At 47.5% G+C, this 18444-nt stretch overlaps 1 protein-coding gene across 2 annotated transcripts in view; it reads left to right on the top strand.

Annotated features, from left to right (window-relative positions):
* Window positions 1-18444, top strand: part of SRC (SRC proto-oncogene, non-receptor tyrosine kinase) — a 56140-nt gene that overhangs the window by 19814 nt on the left and 17882 nt on the right. Inside the window, exons 2-5 of one of the 2 annotated variants that reach the window (XM_079945891.1) lie at window positions 1876-1943; window positions 14132-14299; window positions 15548-15840; window positions 17569-17668. In XM_079945891.1, coding sequence (XP_079802017.1) covers window positions 15552-15840; window positions 17569-17668 — 389 coding nt within the window. In that variant the 5' untranslated portion in view covers window positions 1876-1943; window positions 14132-14299; window positions 15548-15551. Of the gene's footprint in view, window positions 1-1875; window positions 1944-14131; window positions 14300-15544; window positions 15841-17568; window positions 17669-18444 lie in introns of both variants that reach the window. The other variant, XM_079945890.1, reaches the window with a different exon arrangement.

The raw sequence follows: 18444 nt of genomic DNA, 5'->3' as shown, positions 1-18444 counted from the left end.
GTGTGGCCTTGGGCCAGCCACTCCCCCTATCTTGGCCTCCATTACCCTAGTAGAAAAAGGACTGACTGAGGGCCCTGCTTAGTCCCTGGTGTAATAACTCCCTTCGAGAGCCCAGCTGGGACTGGTGCCCTTGGGGAGAGGGGCCAAAGTGGCCTGGCGCCAGGAGAGCCAGGATCCCCAGCTGGTCCTCTGCTGTCTTGGATGGTGGCCTGGGCAGCTGACTTGGCTTTTCTGAGCCTCTCTCTGTTGCCTTCTCTGGGAGATGGGGGCTGATCGTCCCTGTGAAGCAGGGTCCTGGTGGGAACTGGAGAGCTAAACAATAACAATGGAAATAATAAGGTAGCAGTGGTGGTCGCGCCCCCCCCCCCCCGCCCCTTTATCCAGCATGGCCTGCGTGCCCAGGGCACACGTGGTTAGCTCATTTGCTCTTGCAACTGTCTGGGGTGATTATGGATGTCTCCATGGTACTGAAGGAGGCTTTGGTTGACTTGCCCAGAGTTCTCCCAGGGCCACAGCAGGAGCCCCCTTAACCAGGATGCTGCAACCCGCCTGACTCTGATGGGTGCCTGATGGGACCTTTTTGCTTCCTCCTCTCCAGAGGCAGGACAGATGGACTCAAATGGGCTGTGTCCCTCCTGCCGCCCCTCCCCCCCATTCCCCACACAACCACCACCACCCACTCCTCCCACCCCCGGTTGGGCCACTGTTATCAGGAGACATTCCTGGACTGGCTGAGAACAGCTTCACCTTGGGTGCTTTTGAGAAGGGATGTGACTGCTGATACAGGCCCTGGCAGTGGCTCCCTTGGGCGATGGGCCCTGGGACCTGAGGCTACGGAGCCCAGACAATCCGAGTCTGCCTGCCAATGCTGTCTCTTATGAGCCGTGTGACCTTAGGCAAGTAACTTGACCTCTCTGGACCTCAGTTCCCTCATCTGCAAAATGGGGCTGACCACATAGGACTGCAGAGGGTTCACCTGGGCTCGTAGATGTAGTGCACTTCTCAGCATGGTGCCTGGCACACAGGAGTCTCTCTACCCATCAGCCAGGTGCTGTTATCATCTGAGAACCAGTTGTCCCTCCTCTTTGTTGGGGACCCCAATTTAGATGGCATCTTTATGCACCTTCTGATGCGTGCACATTGGGATGGCCCTTGTGGGCTTTCTCTTCTCCAGGCTCGTGGGACATGGGAAGGGTGGAGCTGGGAGAGGACCTTTCCAGAAGTTGAGAAGGTGCTGTGTGACCTTAGGTAGCCTCTCTCCCTCTCTGAGCCTCCTTTTCCTGGTCTGCTCTATGAACACTTGGACCTGGGTGAGGCTCTGCCCCAGCCCCTTGTTGTCTTCACACTCTCTGTAATTCCTCCCTTCGATGGTCCAGCTACTTGGCTTTGTCTGTCTTTCCTATGAGAGTGTCTGGCACATAGTCGGTGCTCAGCTGAGCTCTGTTGAAGGAGCCAGTGAATGAACGACTGAGCGAATACCCAGGACTTTCCTACCCCCAGGCCTTTGCCTGCACAGCTCCCTCTGCCAGAGGCACGGCCCCCAGTTATCTCTATTTGTGGACCTCCTTCTCGACCTTGAAGCCCTTCTCAAATGCTGCCTCCCCCAGGAATCCTTTCCCAGTTCCTCCCAGTTGGAGGGGATTGCTGATGCTCTGAACACTTGGTCCCAAGTCTCCCTGGTGGCACTTGTTAACAATCCACCTCGGTGTACGTAGTAACGTATTAATAACCAGCATGAACCATGCACCTACTGCTAGGAGCCAGACACAGACACGGTGGGGAGCCCTGTGCGTGTGTGCGTGCGGGGCCTTGTCTTATTTAATCCTTCACAACAACTTTGCAAGGCAGATACTATTATTATCCCTCTCTTTGCAGAGCACAGAGGCTCAGAGAAGTGGAGTGACTTCCCAGCTATGAGAGAGAGCACCAGGATCTGATACCAGGTAAACCTGTCTTTTTTCTTTCCTTTTAAATTAGTTTTTATTGGAGTATAGTTGATTTACAATGTTGTTTTAGTTTCTGCTGTACAGCAAAGTGAATCAGTTTTATATATATATATATATATATATATATATATATATATATATATATACACTCTTTTTTAGATTCTTTTCCCATACAGGTCATTACGGAGTATTGGGTAGAGTTCCCTGTGCTATACAGTAGATTCTTATTAGTTATCTATTTTATATATAGTAGTGTGTATATGTCAACTTTTGTCTTAAAAAGGAAAGAAAAAGCATTAACACACACAGTAAACAATAATTCAAACAGTACAGAAGAAGGCAGGGAAAAGTAAACCTCTCTGGCACCCAGGTCTCCTTGCTGGAGGCAGCCATGGGAGGAGTTTCTGGTGTGTTCTTCCAGGCAGTCCAGGCATATGTAAGCATGGATATTAGAAAAAATAGTTTAAAAACCTCAAGTGATCATGCATGGTATCCTCAGCTCTACATGTGACTGTTTGCTCTTGACAGTGTGCCTTGGAGATCATATAGTGCCGCTTCTTTCTTTTTCCTGATTGCGTAGTATTCATTGTGTGGATGGAGACCATGCTTTATTTAATTAGAGAAGACTACTTTTGGTTGTTTCCAGCCTTTTGCTTATTGCAGACCGTTCTGCAATGCATATCTTCCATCGTGTGCTTAGTGTTCACGTGTGAAGATACCTCTAGGATTAATCCCAAATTGCAGTGTCCGAGAATGTGTGCAGTTGTAGTTTTGTTAGATATGGCCAGAGGGTCCTTCACGGAGGTGGCACTGATGTACCTTCACACCGCATCCTCTTCTTCCCCTCGCTCTCACCAACACAGGTTGATCTAGAATTTGGGGATCTGCCAATCTAATAGATGAACAGTGGCCTCTGGTGTAGTGTTTTTTTTTTTTTTAAACACAGCTTTATTGAGATAGAATTCACATACCAGACAATTCACCCATTTAAAGTGTCCAGTTTATTTATTTTGTATGTATCTATGTATGTATGTGTTTATTTATTTGAATTTTTGTTGGAGTACAGTTGATTAACAATGTTGTGTTAGTTTCTGCTGTACAGCAAAATGAATCAGTTATACATATGTAAATTTTTTTTTTAGCTTCTCTTCCCATATAGCTCATTACAGAGTATTGAATAGAGTTCCCTGTGCTACACAGTAGGTCCTTATTAGTTATCTCTTTTATATATAGTAGTGTGTATATGTCAATCCCAACCTCCCAATTTATCCCTCCCCCAAAGGGTACAATTTAATGGTTTTTAGTGTAGTCACAGAGTTGTACAATCATCACCACAATTTTAGAACAATTTCATCACCCCCCAAAAGAAATTGCGTAACCCATTTAGTCAGTCTCCACTGCCCCTCAAACCTTCCTCCCCCCAGCCCCAGGTGACAACTAGTTTACTTTATGTTTCTGTAGATTTGCTTATTCTGGAACTTTCATGTAAATGGAATCATACAGTACCTAGTCTTTTGTGTCTGGCTTCTTTCACTTAGCATGTTTTCGAGGTTCACCCATGTTGTAGCATGTATCAGTACTCCATTCCTTTTTCTTGCCAAATAATATTCTGTTATATGGATATACCACATTTATTTACCCATTCATCAATTGATGGACATATGGTTGTTTCCACTTTTTGGCTATTATGAATAATGCTTCTGTGAACACTCACGTTCAAGTTTTTATGTGGATATGTTTTCTTTTCTCTTGGGTCTATATCTAGGAGTGGGACTTCTGGGTCATATGGTCACTCTATATTTAACCTTTTGAGGGACTGCCAGACTGTTTTTTCAAAACAGCTATACCATTTCACATTCCCACCAGTAATGTATGAAGTTTCCAATTTCTCTACATCCTTGCCAACAACTTGTTGTTTTCTATCTTTTTAATTACAGCCATCCTAGTGGGTGTGAAGTGGTATCACATTGCGGTTTTGATTTGCATTTTCCTGATGACTAATAATGTTGAACATCTTTTCATGCAGTTACTAGCCATATATTTTCTTTGGAGAAACGTCTATTCAGATCTTCTGTCCATTTTTAAGTTGGGTCATTTCTCTTTTTGTTTGTTGAGTTGTAAAAGATCTTTATATATTCTAGATACAAGTCCCTTATCAGATATATGGTTTGCAAATATTTTCTCCCATTTGGTGGATTCTTTTTACCTTCTTGATGGTGTCCTTTGACACACAAACGTTTTTAATTTTTTTTTTGTAAATTTATTTATTTTATTGATTTATTTTTGGCTGCATTGAGTCTTCGTTGTTGTGCATGGGCTTTTTCTAGTTGTGGCAAGCGGGGGCTACTCTTTGTTGCAGTGTGTGGGCTTCTCATTGCAGTGGCTTCTCTTGTTGCAGAGCACGGGCTCTAAGTGTGTGGGATTCAGTAGTTTTGGCACACGGGCTCAGTAGTTGTGGTGTACGGGCTTAGTTGCTCCGTGCCATGTGGGATCTTCCCGGACCAGGGCTCAAACTCGTGCCCTCTGCATTGGCAGGTGGATTCTTAACCACTGTGCCACCAGGCAAGTCCAAACGTTTTTAATTTTCATGAAGTTCAGTTTATCTATTTTTTCTTTTGTTGCTTGTGTCATGACTAAGAAACTATTTTGATCCAAAGTGGGGAAATTTATGCCTGTATTTTCTTATAAGATTTTTAAAGTTTTATCTTGTACATTTAGATTTGTGATCCACTGTGAGTTAATTTTTGTGTAGGGTTTGAGGAAGGTGCCCAACTTCCTTCTTCTGCCTGAGTGTATCCAGTTGTTCCCGCAGCATTCATTGAAAAGATTCTTCTTTCTCCATTTAATTATATTGGCACCCTTGTCAAAAGTCAATTGACCATAAATGTGAGTGTTTATTGCTGGATTGATTTATAAGTCTATCCTCATACCAGCACCACACTGTCCTGATTTCCAGAGCTTTGCAGCAAGTTTTGAAATTGAGAAGTGTGAGCCCTCAGGCTTTGTTTCTGTTTTTCAAGATTGTTTTTTCTATTCTGGGTCCCTTGACTGTCCATATGAATTTTAGGGTCAGTTTGTCAATTTTTGCAAAGAAGCTAGCTGGAATTTTGTTTGGGATTGTGTTGACTCTAGATTAGTTTGGGGACTATTGCCATCTTAATAATGCATAGTCTTCCAATCCATGAACATGGGATGTCTTTCCATTTATTTAGTTCTTTAATTTCTTTCAGCAATTTTTGTTGTTTTCAGAGTATATGTTTTGCACTTCTTTTGTTAATCTTATTCCTAAGTCTTCTTTTGATATTGTAATTTATTTTCTTAATTTTATTTTTGGATTGTTTATTGCTAGTGTATACAAATACAATTTATTTTTATATACTAATCTTGTACCTTGCAAGTTGCTGAACTTGTTTATTCTCATAATTTTTTTAGTGGAATCCTTAGGAATTTTTATATACAAGGTTATGTCATCTACAAATAAAGAAAATTTTACTTCTTCCTTTCCAATCTGGATGTCTTTTATTTCATCTTCTTCCTTTATTGCCCTGGTTGGAACCTCCAGTACAATGTTGAATAGAACTGGTGAGAGCAGACATCCTTGTTTTGTTTCTGAGGGGGAAAGCATTCAGTCTTTCCCCATTAAGTATGTTGTTAGATATGGCTTTTTCATAGATGCCCTTGTCAGGTTGAAGAAATTCCCTTCTATTCCTAGTTTGGTGGGTGTTTTTATCATGAAAGTGTGTTGGATTTTGCCAAATACTTTTTCTTTATCTACTGTGATTATTATATAGTTTTTGTCCTTTATTTTATTGGTATGGTATATTACATTGATTGATTTTCAGAATTTAAACCAACCTTGTATGCTTGGGGAAAATCTCACTTGGTCATGATGTATAATTCTTTTTATATGTTGCTGGATCCAGTTTACTAGTATTTTGTTGAAGATTTTTACATCTTATAGTCATAAGAGATAATGGTCTGTAGTTTTCTTTTCTTATGATGTCTTTGTTTGGCTTTGGTGTTAGGGTAATACTGGCTTCATAGAATGAGTTGGGAAGTGTTCCCAAGAGAAGAATTGGTATTAATTCTTATTTATCTGTTTGGTAGAATTCACCAGTGAAGCCACCTGGGCTTGAGTTTTTCTTTGTGACATGTTTTAAAATTACTAATTCAATCTCTTTACTTGTTTTAGCTTTATTTAAAATTTCTATTTCTTCTTAGTTTCAGTACTTTGTGTTTTCTTAGGTATTTGTCCATTTTATCCAAGATATCTAATTTGTTGGCATGGCATGGCATTGTTCATAGCATTTCCTTAAAATCTTCTTTATTTCTGTAAGATTTGTAGTTGTCCTCTCTTTCATTCCTGGGCTTAGTAATTTGAGTCTTCTCCCTTTTTTTCTTGCTCAGAACAATTTTCTTGTTTGTCAATTTTGTTAAGCTTTTCAAAGAACAAACTTTTGGTTTTGTTGATTTTTCTCTATTGTTTTTTATTTTCTATTTCACTAATTTCTGCTGTAATCTTTATTTCCTTCCTTTCACTTGCCTTAGGATTAGTTTGCTCTTCTTTTTCTTCTTCTTCTTTTTTTTTTGTTTTTTTGCTAGTGTCTTAAGGTGGAAGTTTAGGTTACTGATTCAAGATCTTTCTTCTCTTTTAATATAGGCATTTACAGCTATACATTTCCCTTTAAGTTCTACTTTACTGCATCCCATACATTTTGATAAGTTGTGTCTTCATTTTCATTAATCTCAAAGTATTTTCTACTTTTTTGGGTGGTTTCTTCTTTGGCTCATTGGTTATTAGGTGTATTAATTTTCACATATTTGTAATTTCCCAAATTTATTTCTGTTACTGATTTCTTTCTTTTTTTTTTTTTGCGGTACGCGGGCCTCTCACTGTTGTGACCTCTCCCGTTGTGGAGCACAGGCTCCGGACGCGCAGGCTCAGCGGCCATGGCTCACGGGCCCAGCCGCTCCACGGCATGTGGGATCTTCCCGGACTGGGGCACGAACCCATGTCCCCTGCATCGGCAGGCAGACTCTCAACCATTGCGCCACCAGGGAAGCCCTGTTACTGATTTCTTAATTCATTTCATTGTGATCAGAAACATACTTTGTATGATTTCACTCCTTTTAAATTTATTGAGGCTTGTTTTATGGCTTAGCATATGGTCTATCCTGGAGAATATTCCATGTGCACTTGAGAAGAATGTGTATTCTGCTGTTGCTGGGTGGCTTGTGTAGTTTTAATGTGATTTATTTTCTAAGTGAGATTGAGCATCTTCTCATATGTTTAAGTACCATTTCATTTGCTGTAAACTATCTGTGGTTATATTTCTTATTTTATGGGAGCTCATTATATATTAAGGGAAAAAAAACTTTGCCTATCTATGAGTTACAAATGTTTTCCTAGTTTTTGGTTTGTCTTGTGAACTTACGATGTTTATCAAGCCATGCAGACGTTTTAGATTTTTATGTAGATTGATGTATTATTTCAAAAATGATTTTTAGGTTTTTTGGTCATGTTTAGAAATGCTTTTCCCATTCTGGGATTAGAAAACTTATTCTCCCACCTTATTTTAGAGCTTTATGGTTTTATTTTTGTGTGGTTTAAATATGATTGATCTGGAATTTATAGGCATGTGGAGTGAGATTGAGATACAGCTTTGTTTCCTGGTGGCAGATCATTGGTCCCAACTCTGTCTTAAAAATAGTCTACCTTTTTCTCACTGTTATGAAATGCTACTTTCATAATATATTAAATTTCCATATGTTTGGGGACAATTTTTGGACCCTCTTTTCTGCTCCATTAATTTATATATTTTTGTAGTGATATCACACAGTTTTAATTATTGTGCCTCTATAGTAAGTTTTACTACCTGATTGGACTATTTTCTCTTTGTTACTCTTCTTTTTAAGGTTTTCCTGGCTATTCTTCCTTTTTTAAAAAAAAAATAATTTTTTTTTTGCTGCGTTGGGCCTTCATTGCTGTGCACGGGCTTTGGCTAGTTGCAGTGAGTGGGGGCTACTCTTTGTTGCAGTGCACCAGCTTCTCATTGTGGTGGCTTCTCTTGTTGCGGAGCACAGGCTCTAGGAATGTGGGCTTCAGTAGTTGTGGCACACGGGCTCAGTAGTTGTGGCTTGCGGGCTCTATCTAGAGCGCAGGCTCAGCAGTTGTGACGCGTGGGCTTAGTTGCTCTGCGGCATGTGGGATCTTCCTGGGCCAGGGCTTGAACCCGTGTCCCCTGCATTGGCAGGCGGATTCAACCACTGTGCCACCAGGGAAGTCCCATTCCTGGCTATTTTTATACATTTACTCATAAACTTTAAAATTGACCTGCTTAGTTAGAAAAAAATCCTGTTGGGGTTTTATTGGGATCACATTCAATTTGTAGATTTACTTAGGAAGAATCGATATTTTTGCAATGCTTAGCTTTCTTTTTTTTTTTTTTTCTGGCCACGCCGCACAGCTTGCAGGACCCCAGTTCCCTGACCAGGGATCAAACCCGGGCCGTTGGCAGTGAGAGCTCAGAGTCTCAACCACTAGAATGCCAGGGAATTCCCATGCTAAGCTTTCTTTCATTTTATTTCCTGATTGCTGTTGGTACATAGCTACATTATTTATTTTTGGATGTTACATTTAATTTCCTTCTGCTTTACTTAATTCACTTTTTGTTCAATAGTTTTATAGAAGATTCTTTTGGACTTCTCAGATCTATATTGATAACAGCTGCAACTGATGATACTCATCTTCTGTTTTCCAATTCCATCCATTTCTTTTTCTTAGCTCATTGCACTGGCAAGCATCTTAGAGCAAGGTTAACTAGTGGACATGCTTGTCTTTTCTGGACTCTTTCCCTGTGAAGTGGCTTTTGTAGGCCTTGGTTCCAATCAACTCTACCAGACAATCTCTCCAGGGCCATGCACAGGGCTTTACACACAGTTGGAATTTTGGAAGCCTTTGCCTAATTGTAAGAGTGGTTAGAAAAGAGAGCAAGGATCTGAAGAGAGGTCTTCCACAGTGGTGATAATAATAGCTAGTATTTCTTGAGCACTTGCTATGTTCCAGGCACTTTATCAGTATTACCTCATGTTTTCCCCTCAAGCCCAATCATATAGGAGCAATTACACAGATTCCCATTTTTGATAAGGGGTAAACTGAGGCCCCTTGGAGGCTGCATGACCAGGAAATGGCAAGTTGGCATCTGAACCTGGCATTCTGGCTCCAGGCTTTCCATGATGCTTCTTCTTCCTTGGAGGGTCCAGAGATATGGATGGTGATGTCGGAGGTTGACCTCTGACCTGTGTTGCCTCTGTGTTAGGGAGGTGGAGATGGTGGAATGGTGGGGGTACCTGGGGCAGGGAGGGTATCAGCACAGTGGGCGGGGCACCAGAGGTGCCTTCTGACTGTACTCTCCTGACCCTCGAGCATCCCAACTCTGCTGCACTCGCTTGCTGTATGGTCTTAGGCAAGGTTTTGGCTTCCATGAACTTTGGTCCCATCTGTAAAGTGGATGTAGTTATAGTCCCTACTTCACTGTGCTGTGGGGACAATTGAGTATCAACTGCATGCAATGTGCTCAGTTCTGTGCTTGGCATTCAAGGCCCTGCCACTAACTCTTGCTTCCTCTTGCGTTGCTCCTCTTGTCACCTGTAACGGTAATAACAGCAAACAACAGTGAGCACTGTTTATCAAGCACTTATTCTCTGCCTGGCACATGGACTCTCACTTAATTCTCAGATGTTAAGTTTATTATTACCCCCATTTTATTTTTTTATCTGTTTATTATCTGTCATTTTTTATACATCTTTATTGGAGTATAATTGCTTTAGAATGTTGCGTTAGTTTCTGCTGTATAACAAAGTGAATCAGCTATACATATATCCCCATATCCCCTCCCTCTTGAGCCTCCCTCCCACCCACCCTATCCCACCCCTCTAGGTGGTCACAAAGCACCGAGCTGATCTCCCTGTGCTATGCAGCTGCTTCCCACTAGCCATCTATTTTACACTCGGTAGTGTATATATGTCAATGCTTCTCTCTCACTACGTCCCAGCCTCCCCTTCCCCCACCCTGTGTCCTCAAGTCCATTCTCTACGTCTGCGTCTTTATTCCTGTCCTGCCCCTAGGTTCTTCAGAACCTTTTTTTTTTTTTTTTAGATTCCATATATATGCGTTAGCATACGGTATTTGTTTTTCTCTTTTTGACTTACTTCACTCTGTATGACAGACTCTAGGTCCATCCACCTCACTACAAATAACTCAATTTCGTTCCTTTTTATTATGCCCATTTTAAAGATAAGGAAACTGAGAGGTGAAGTGACTTGCCCAAGAAGATTTAGCTAGTAAGTAGTGGAGCCAGGATTTGAACCCAGGTCTGACTGGAGTCCTCACTCTCAACTCCTAAGCTCCTGGCCTCCCCTCCACTCTTAGAAGAGGTGGAGGTGACCTTCTTCAGAGTCAGGAAGGAAGGAGCGGGTATGACCTGACTGCACTACAGTTTTTTCTGGACTCTTCTGGATGTTGTAAGCAGCTGTGCCTAGGGGCATAGCCTAGGCAAAGGCCAGGAGGTGAGAGGGTAGGGGGCCCACGGGAGGAGGCCACAGCCCCAGCTCCACAGGGCCACGTGGACCCAGCTGAAGGGTTTAGGCCTCACCCAGAGGGGGATGATGGGGAGCTTTTGGATTAAATATTGTGAAGAATTTGGACTCCTTCCAGAACGTTCTCTAAACCTTACGGCACATGTGTGTGCACGTCTGCACATACACACACATACACATTCACATGCTAATTTTCTTTACAAAAATAATTGTAGTTCATGTGTACTACGTTCCAGGCACCCCACTCAGGCCTTGTCTGCATTCTCTTTAATCCTCTCACCAACCCTTTGACATAGGTAGCACTATTGCCCCCATTTTCTAGATGAGGAAACTGTGGCCCCGAGTGGCCCAGAGGACGTTCTACGCTGCCATCTTCCTCTTCACTTAATAGTGTGTTGTGAGCATCTTCCCGGGCCACACCGAGCTCTCATTCTCTTTGTTTATCTGCACAGCTGTCCACTTGATGAACAGACCAGCATTTATTTGTCCAGTCCCCCTCTGATAAACACTTAGGTCTTTTCCAGTTTTCCGTGAACAGTGTTGAGCAGGGGCCCTATTTGTTTGTGTGCGTTACAGAGATGCCTCTGGTTGCTGGACGAGGGCGCCCTGGAGGGGCCCCCACTGCTGTCCCAGGTCAGGACGACAGGGGCCTGGCCTGAGGGAGTGGAGATGGGGTGTGGGGAGGGATGCATTTGAGGAAGATTGGCGGGGAGGACGGGCGAACCAGCCCTGAGATGGAGACATGGGGTGAGGGGAAGTCATAGAGGGAGATGCCAAGTTAGTTTGGGACCCGCTGAGCACGAAGCGCTGGGGACACTGATGGGGAGGTGCTATAGAGCATCCCAGTACCTCTCACGGTAGCGATAGCTCAGGCCTTCTGTCCGGAGCCTGTGGTCAGCAGCAGCTCCCCAGAGGAAAGGGGCTACCTTCCTCTGGGAGCCTCAGACACCCCGAGTATGGAGCCCCCCCACTTCCTCTTGGACCCCAAGGATATATCTCTGCCTTGGAGTGAGCAAGTGGCGGAAAAGATGTGGGGAGTTGTCCCTTCTCAAATGGGCAGCTCATGGTGACTTAGCGTTTGGGCTCTGAGACAGGGTCCTGCCTCAAGAAAGGAGACCACGGTCTGGAAGGGCGGTCTCTCTCAAGGTCACACAGCACAGCGGCAGCCCTGCAGGGACTAGATCCCACCCTAAATGTGCTGTCCCTCCTCTAGCACGCTCTGCTATGTCAAAGCTTGAAATCTTGGGCTTTCTGTAGGAATGGGGCTAGGCTGCCTTATCCACTCACACCCCATCTTGCTGTTCATGTGAAAGAGAGGTCCGGAGGGCAGGAGGTCCGGAGGGCAGGAGGTGGACCCTGTGAGCAGCTCCTGATTCCTGCCACCCAGTGTGGTTTCATGTCCCCACTTTTTTTCATTCTCACCCTCACTGTGTTATCTCAGGCAGGTGCCTCAACCTTTCTGTGCTTCTGCTTCTTCGTCAGTAAAATAGGGACACTATTAGTATCTACTTCCTAGATTATCATGGGGATTTGATGAGTCAATATTTGCAGAGTGCTCAGAGCAGGGCCCAGTACAAGGTCCAGGCTCTGGGAGTGTTTGAATATTGCAGAATGATACTTGGTCTCTACAACATGGCATTGCGGGAGCAAAGCAGGATGCGAATCATGTCTGTGCTCATTTAGTCTTTTGTCTATTCTGCAAATATTTCAGAGCACCTAGTAGGGATATGGAGATGGGTCCGACCCGGTCCTTCCCGCAGGGAGCTTAGAGTCAAGGGCACTAGATGGATCCCAATATACAGTCCTATGTTCATATGATGCCGGAAGGAAATGCACCGCCATGCCCAGGGGCTTGTCCACTGGAGGCAGGTTGCCAGCGTGCCACAGCATCTCAAGCATGTTCCGTGTACTTCCTCATGGATTCTCCCAGCAGCCCTATGACATGGGTACTGTTGTTATCCTCAGTTGACAGAGAAGGAAACTGAGGCACAGGGTCCCACACTGGGCTTGTAGGGCTGGGATTCACACACAGGTAGTCTGCTCCAGTACTCTGGCCCTTAACCTCGACCTGCCCACCTCTCCACAAACAGGTGGTACTTATATAATCAGGATCAACCACAAGGACAAAAACCACCCCCAAAACCCAAAACAAAAACCCAAACCCCACAAACCAACAAACATTGCAAGCAGAGGCCCTGGGCCACCTTAGTCTGGTCTTGAAGGACCTCTTATGTTTTTCTGAGTGTCTCAGTGGGGAGTGGTCTTCTGGGTTAGTGTAAGAGCTTAGGGGTCAAGAGCTTTTTTCTTTGCCCCCTCCCAAGTGGGCAAATGCATCCTCTTTGTGCTGGAAGGGCCTTCAATTTCCAGCCCTGGCTTTCCTTCCCCCTCCTCGGCACATTAGCCAAGTATACTTTCTCCTGTCCTTGATCACCTCCAGTGACAGGGGGCTCACTCTTCATCATTTAGTTCATTCTAAAGAAAGTTTGGGCTCTTAGAAAGTTCTTCATTAAAATTTAAAAAATATTTTTAATGTGTTTTTGTAACTATTATTTCCTCTCAAAGTCCCACAAACAAGTCCCCTGTTAGAGCATGCACCGTCTGAGGCAGGACCTGGCCAGTTCATCTCTGTGTCTCCCTGTGGTGACTGGCAGAGGGCTTGCTGTACAGCTGGTGCTGTGAATACTATACCAGGGAGCAGGTGGGTGGGGATGCGGTGGTTGGGGCTCAGCCTCCATCGAGCCTGGGGCTGTGGGTAACCGGGTTAGTAGATCCCACAGGACACCAACTGTATGAGCGCTGATGGGCATCGTGACCTCAACGGATTGGGTTGCCGTAGAAATTGGCCTTCCTAGGCTTGTTGGCATATCCCTTGAGCAGGTCTCCCCAGGGCCTCCCCAGCCCCACATTCTCTGAGCTGGATGGCCCCCAGGGAGCATGCAGGCCACGCCCCCATTGTGCAGGCGGGCAGCCTGAGGCCCAGAGGGTTACAGGGACTGGCTAATGTTCACATAGGGAGGGGTGTCACAGAGCTGGGCTTGGCGCTCAGGGCAAACCGTCTTGCCTGAGGCCCCAGCCAGTCAAGGGGACTTTTGCCCATTCACGGGTTCCCAGAGGAAGTTCTGGACTGATTTCAGGGCCTGCAGCATCCCCTGGAGAGTAATCGGAGCTCATATCGCCAGTGTGTCCAGAATCACAGTATCGGTAATAGCTGATGTGGCCGGGTGACCTACTGTGTTCCCAGCACTCTGCCTTGCCTCCTTCAGTTGTCACAGGCATTTCCAGCTGAAGAAGTGGGGCAGAGGGAAGTTAAGTCACTTGCCTGAGGTCACACAGCCGATTAGGAGCAAAGCCAAGATCTGAGTCTGGGGAGTCTGGCTTCAGACTATGCCATGCCATACACGGCCTCACTCTCACTCTTGCTTTTGGGGGAGTGAAGGATATTTCAGGGCTGGGAAGCTCTTAGTATCGGGCCTGCCAGAGTCAGAGCCTGATAAATCATGACCCAAGAGACAGAACCTTGATGATTTCTCTTTCTAGTCATATCCTCCCAACAGTTCTGAGAAATCTGTTTTATCCCTACTTTGCAGATGAGGACGCTGAGGCCCAGAGAGGGGAAGTGACTTGCCTAGGGTCACACAGCGGGGAGAGGTAGAGCAGGGCCTCTAGTCCGAGACCGCCGACTCTACACCTGGTGTTCGTGCTGAGACCTCAGGCTGCTTCCCAGGTCCTCTGGGATAGCCCCTGCCTTGCACCAGGTGAGGTGATGACCCATCAGGGCTGCCAAGATGAGGGAGCTGGGAGGGGCGGCCATGGTGTGTGGGGAGACCCTGGCTAGGCTCCATGAGGACCTGCAGATGGCAACATGGGGAGCAAAGGGGGGGTGGCAGGGCTATGGGCGTCACTGGGGAGTTTGCAACTTGGGTTTCTCTGTGTTTCCCGATCTCTAGCCCTCCCAGGTTTCTGGCTCAGAACTCTCTTAACTATTGAATAGTCACACATTCACACTCATTCATTCAGCTGTTTATTGAGCACCTACTGTGTGCCATACCCTGTGCTGGGTACTGGGAGCACAGCAGTGAACTAGACAGACAAAAGCCCATGATGATAATCATGTAATCACACACACACACACACACACACACACACACACACACACACACACACACACAAAACTGGGCCACATATTATCAAGGAGAGGCACAAAAGGCAAGGGGACTTAAACCAATGAAAGAAGTTGGGAAACACTTTCCAGGGAAGTGACTTTTTTTTCCTTAAGAGCTTTATTGAGGTATAATTGACATACCATAAACTGCACATGTTTAAGGTGTGCAGTTGATAAGTTTTGACACGTGGATGCACTCATGAAACCATCAGCACAGTCAAGATAATCCATCACCCCTAAACATCTCCTCCCACCTGCCACATGCTGCCTCCAAGGAGGCAACGTTTGGGCTGAGAACTGAAGGAGGCATGAGTTACTCTGCTCAAGTGGTCAGGGAAAAGCATTCAGGCAGAGGGAACAGCATGTGCAAAGGCCCTGGGCCTGGAGTGAGCTCCCAGCCATCTCTCCTTAGTTGCCCTAGTTGCAACTTTTAGCACCTTTCCCCCTGGTGTTAGACAATTTCAGTCAGTCATGTATTTACTCAACAAACCCTCAGCCTTCTCCTATATGCCTGGGACATAAACATGACTCAAGATACTATCCCTACCCATGAGAGACAGAAACAGTGACTCAGAGGAAGGTGGGGAAGGTTAGGGCTTCTGATTATGATGTGTTTCTTCTGTGCTTGGCCCTGTACCCAGGAAGCCCTTTATGGTTGCCATCACTATTCCCATTTTACAGATGGAGAAACTGAGGTTCTGAAAGGTAACTTACCCAAAGAGGCCTCTTTGGGCCTCAGTTTCCCCATCTGTAGAATGGATGGGAGTGCAGGCTAAGGGGCCTAGGCAACCCTGCCGGCTCCCAGAGCCCTTCACCCAGGGTCCTCTCTCGTCTCCAGCAGGACCATGGGCAGCAACAAGAGCAAGCCCAAGGATGCCAGCCAGCGGCGCCGCAGCCTGGAACCTGCTGATAACACCCATGGCGGCTGTGGCGGCGGCGGCGGCGGTGGCGGCGGCGGCGGCGGCGGCGGGGGTGCCTTCCCCACCTCACAGACCCCCAGCAAGCCGGCCTCCGCTGATGGCCACCGGGGCCCCAGCACGGCCTTCGCCCCTGCAGCCGCCGAGCCCAAGCTGTTCGGAGGTTTCAATTCCTCCGACACAGTCACCTCCCCGCAGAGGGCGGGGCCCCTGGCTGGTCAGTGCGCCTGGGAGTGTGGGAGCCGGGTGGCCCTGGCGCCTCCCCCAGGAGGGCTGTGTGCCCTGGGGGGGCAACGCCCCCTCTCTGGGCTGCTGTTTCTTTCGCTCAGTGACGGGGAGGAGTCTGGGGGTTACTTGGCTTTAGGGACCATTGGGAGTTTCCTGGAGGCTTTATAAACTGGAAAGTGTGGTGCACACTCCATTGCCTTTAGGGGTGAATCCGATGTGGCGTATAAAGGGCCCTAGAGATATAGGACTATAGGCGGAAACAGGCCAGAGAGCCGGGGGGTTTCTCGGAAGCACGGGGACGGGTCTGAGGCATTGCTTTTTGCTCTGGTCAGCCCAGAGATGGATCAGGACAGGAGGCGGTGAGTGGCCAAGGGGGCGGGGCGGGTTAGAACGGAGAAAGAGAACTGGGGTCTTCAGAGGCCAGGCCCAATGCCGAGATGCGCCCCTGCACCCTCTGCTGGCGCTTTGTGGGTATAGCAGCGCCAGGCAAAGGATGCTTACAGATGCAGATGTGGTCCTGGAGACACACAGACATAAGACCCTCACACAAACATGTGCATTCTTACCCGGACACCCTCACACAGAGCCCCCCCCCCCCATACACACACTCACACACAGTCAGCAACTCATTCAGGACACCCATACAAGACGTTTACACGTGCTGAGCTAGAGACGCTTTCGTAAACAGACACACCATGCACATAGAGACACACTCAGGGACACATGGATGTGCACCCTCCAGGCACAGACACACACCCAAGGCAAATGTACACAGATACAAACACACATATGCAAAAAACCTCATACTCCCAGATGGAGACAGACACATGTGGTCAGAAGCCCTTCAAGAGCACACACGTGCCCAGCTAGAAATGCCATCCCAGAGACCCACAGACTCACACATGCACAGATGCACGTATGTGCAGTGAGAACACACAGGCACAGACACACACCCAAGTGAGACAGACCCACAAACATACCCATTCGTTTGTTCAAGAGACAGTTGTGGCGCCCCTTCTGTGCGCCAGGTCTCTTCTGGTGCTGGGGTCACAGCAACGTGTAAAACAGACAAAACCCCTGTGGGGGAGAGAAGCAAAGGGCAAGGTGTGTAAACCGTGCAGGGTGTTAGTGGGTGGTAACTGCTGTGAAAGAGCAAAACGGGCAGGGAGTAGTGTTGGTGGATGTATGGCTGGAGGTTGTAACTTCACACGGGGGGACAGAGAAGGCTTCGGAGGGGACAGTTACCTGCAGCCAAGATCTTCCCTGACACGCAGAAGCATCCAGAGTCATACCTCCCCAGAACAGAGCCACGTCCCCAGGCGCAGTTTCCTTCATTCACTGCTTCATTCATCTAATGGTTGTTTCTTGAGCACGTACTATACACCAGGCTCGAGGAACAAAACAAAGATGTCTGTTATTGGGGACTTCTGGGGCTGTGGGGAAGACAGATAGCAAACAGAGAAGCCAACACCCAGCATCCCCTCAAGCCCAGTGGGCGCACTCAGAGGTGGAGAGACGCACGTGCTTCCTACACGCGTGCGGGACACACAGGCACAGGGGGACATGCGTAGAGGCCCACCCCCAGTGAATGGGACCAGGCCTCTGGGCTGGCGGTGGGAGACCAGCCCCATCCCCGCCCAGGGTGCAGGGCTCTCTTGTCCACCTCTCCCCCCAGCCATGGCTCTGGCCGTTCTGACATGCCCCACCTTCTGTGCAGGCGGAGTGACCACCTTTGTGGCCCTCTATGACTATGAGTCGCGGACAGAGACTGACCTGTCTTTCAAGAAAGGGGAGCGGCTCCAAATTGTCAACAACACGTGAGTGCCTCCCTACCCCACTGCCCCTCAGGACCCCAACCCTGGGCCTGGTCTTGGGATAGAGCCACTTCTGAGCGTCCAGGGCCAGCTTCATGGGCGGCAGGCAGAGCTGGGTGTCCAGGCAGCTGAGGTGCAGGGAACTGTCCTGGGGCCTCTGGGGGTGATGAGGCAGGCGCCGGTGGTCGGGGTCTGGGACGGCTCCAGGGACAGCGATCTGGGTCCGTAACTGGACAGCAGGGCACAGCACTCCAGATCCCAGAACCCGTACAGGGGCATGTGATCAGCGCAGGACTGGGCCGGGGACCCAGGACTACAAAAAGCAGGGCCTGTGGAGCTGGAGGCTGTGCCCACAGAGAGGCTGGAGAGCCTGGGCAACCAGTAAAGCCAGAGTCTGCAGCTGTAGAGGGAGGGCCCTCATTGGGAGGGTTGGGGGACCCATCCTGGGGACCCAGTGTGAGAGGAGTCAGGATAGGGCAAGGGGGTGAGATGGTGCGATAGGGTGTGGAGGGCGGGGCACCCTGGTGGGCATCTCTGCTTCACCTCCAGGGACTCCAGCCTTGGGATGGGGCATCCTAGGGCCAAGTTGGCGTATGGGGGGGATGGGGGCCCCTGTCAGGCTTGGGGGCCCCTGTGAGCAGGGATAGTGAACTGGCGAGGGGTGGGTGAGGCTCTGGCCATGGGGTGGCGTCCTTCCCCTCCTCCCCACTCCCCTCCTTTCCTTGCCTAGAGTGCAGTGAGGTGGGGTGCAACGCCTGTCATGGCGGGTGGGGGGGGTG

The sequence above is a fragment of the Stenella coeruleoalba genome (assembly GCF_951394435.1).
Source record: "Stenella coeruleoalba genome assembly, chromosome: 15".
In the NCBI taxonomy this organism is placed as follows: Eukaryota; Metazoa; Chordata; class Mammalia; order Artiodactyla; family Delphinidae; genus Stenella; species Stenella coeruleoalba.
This window is presented reverse-complemented; position numbering and strand designations above follow the sequence as displayed.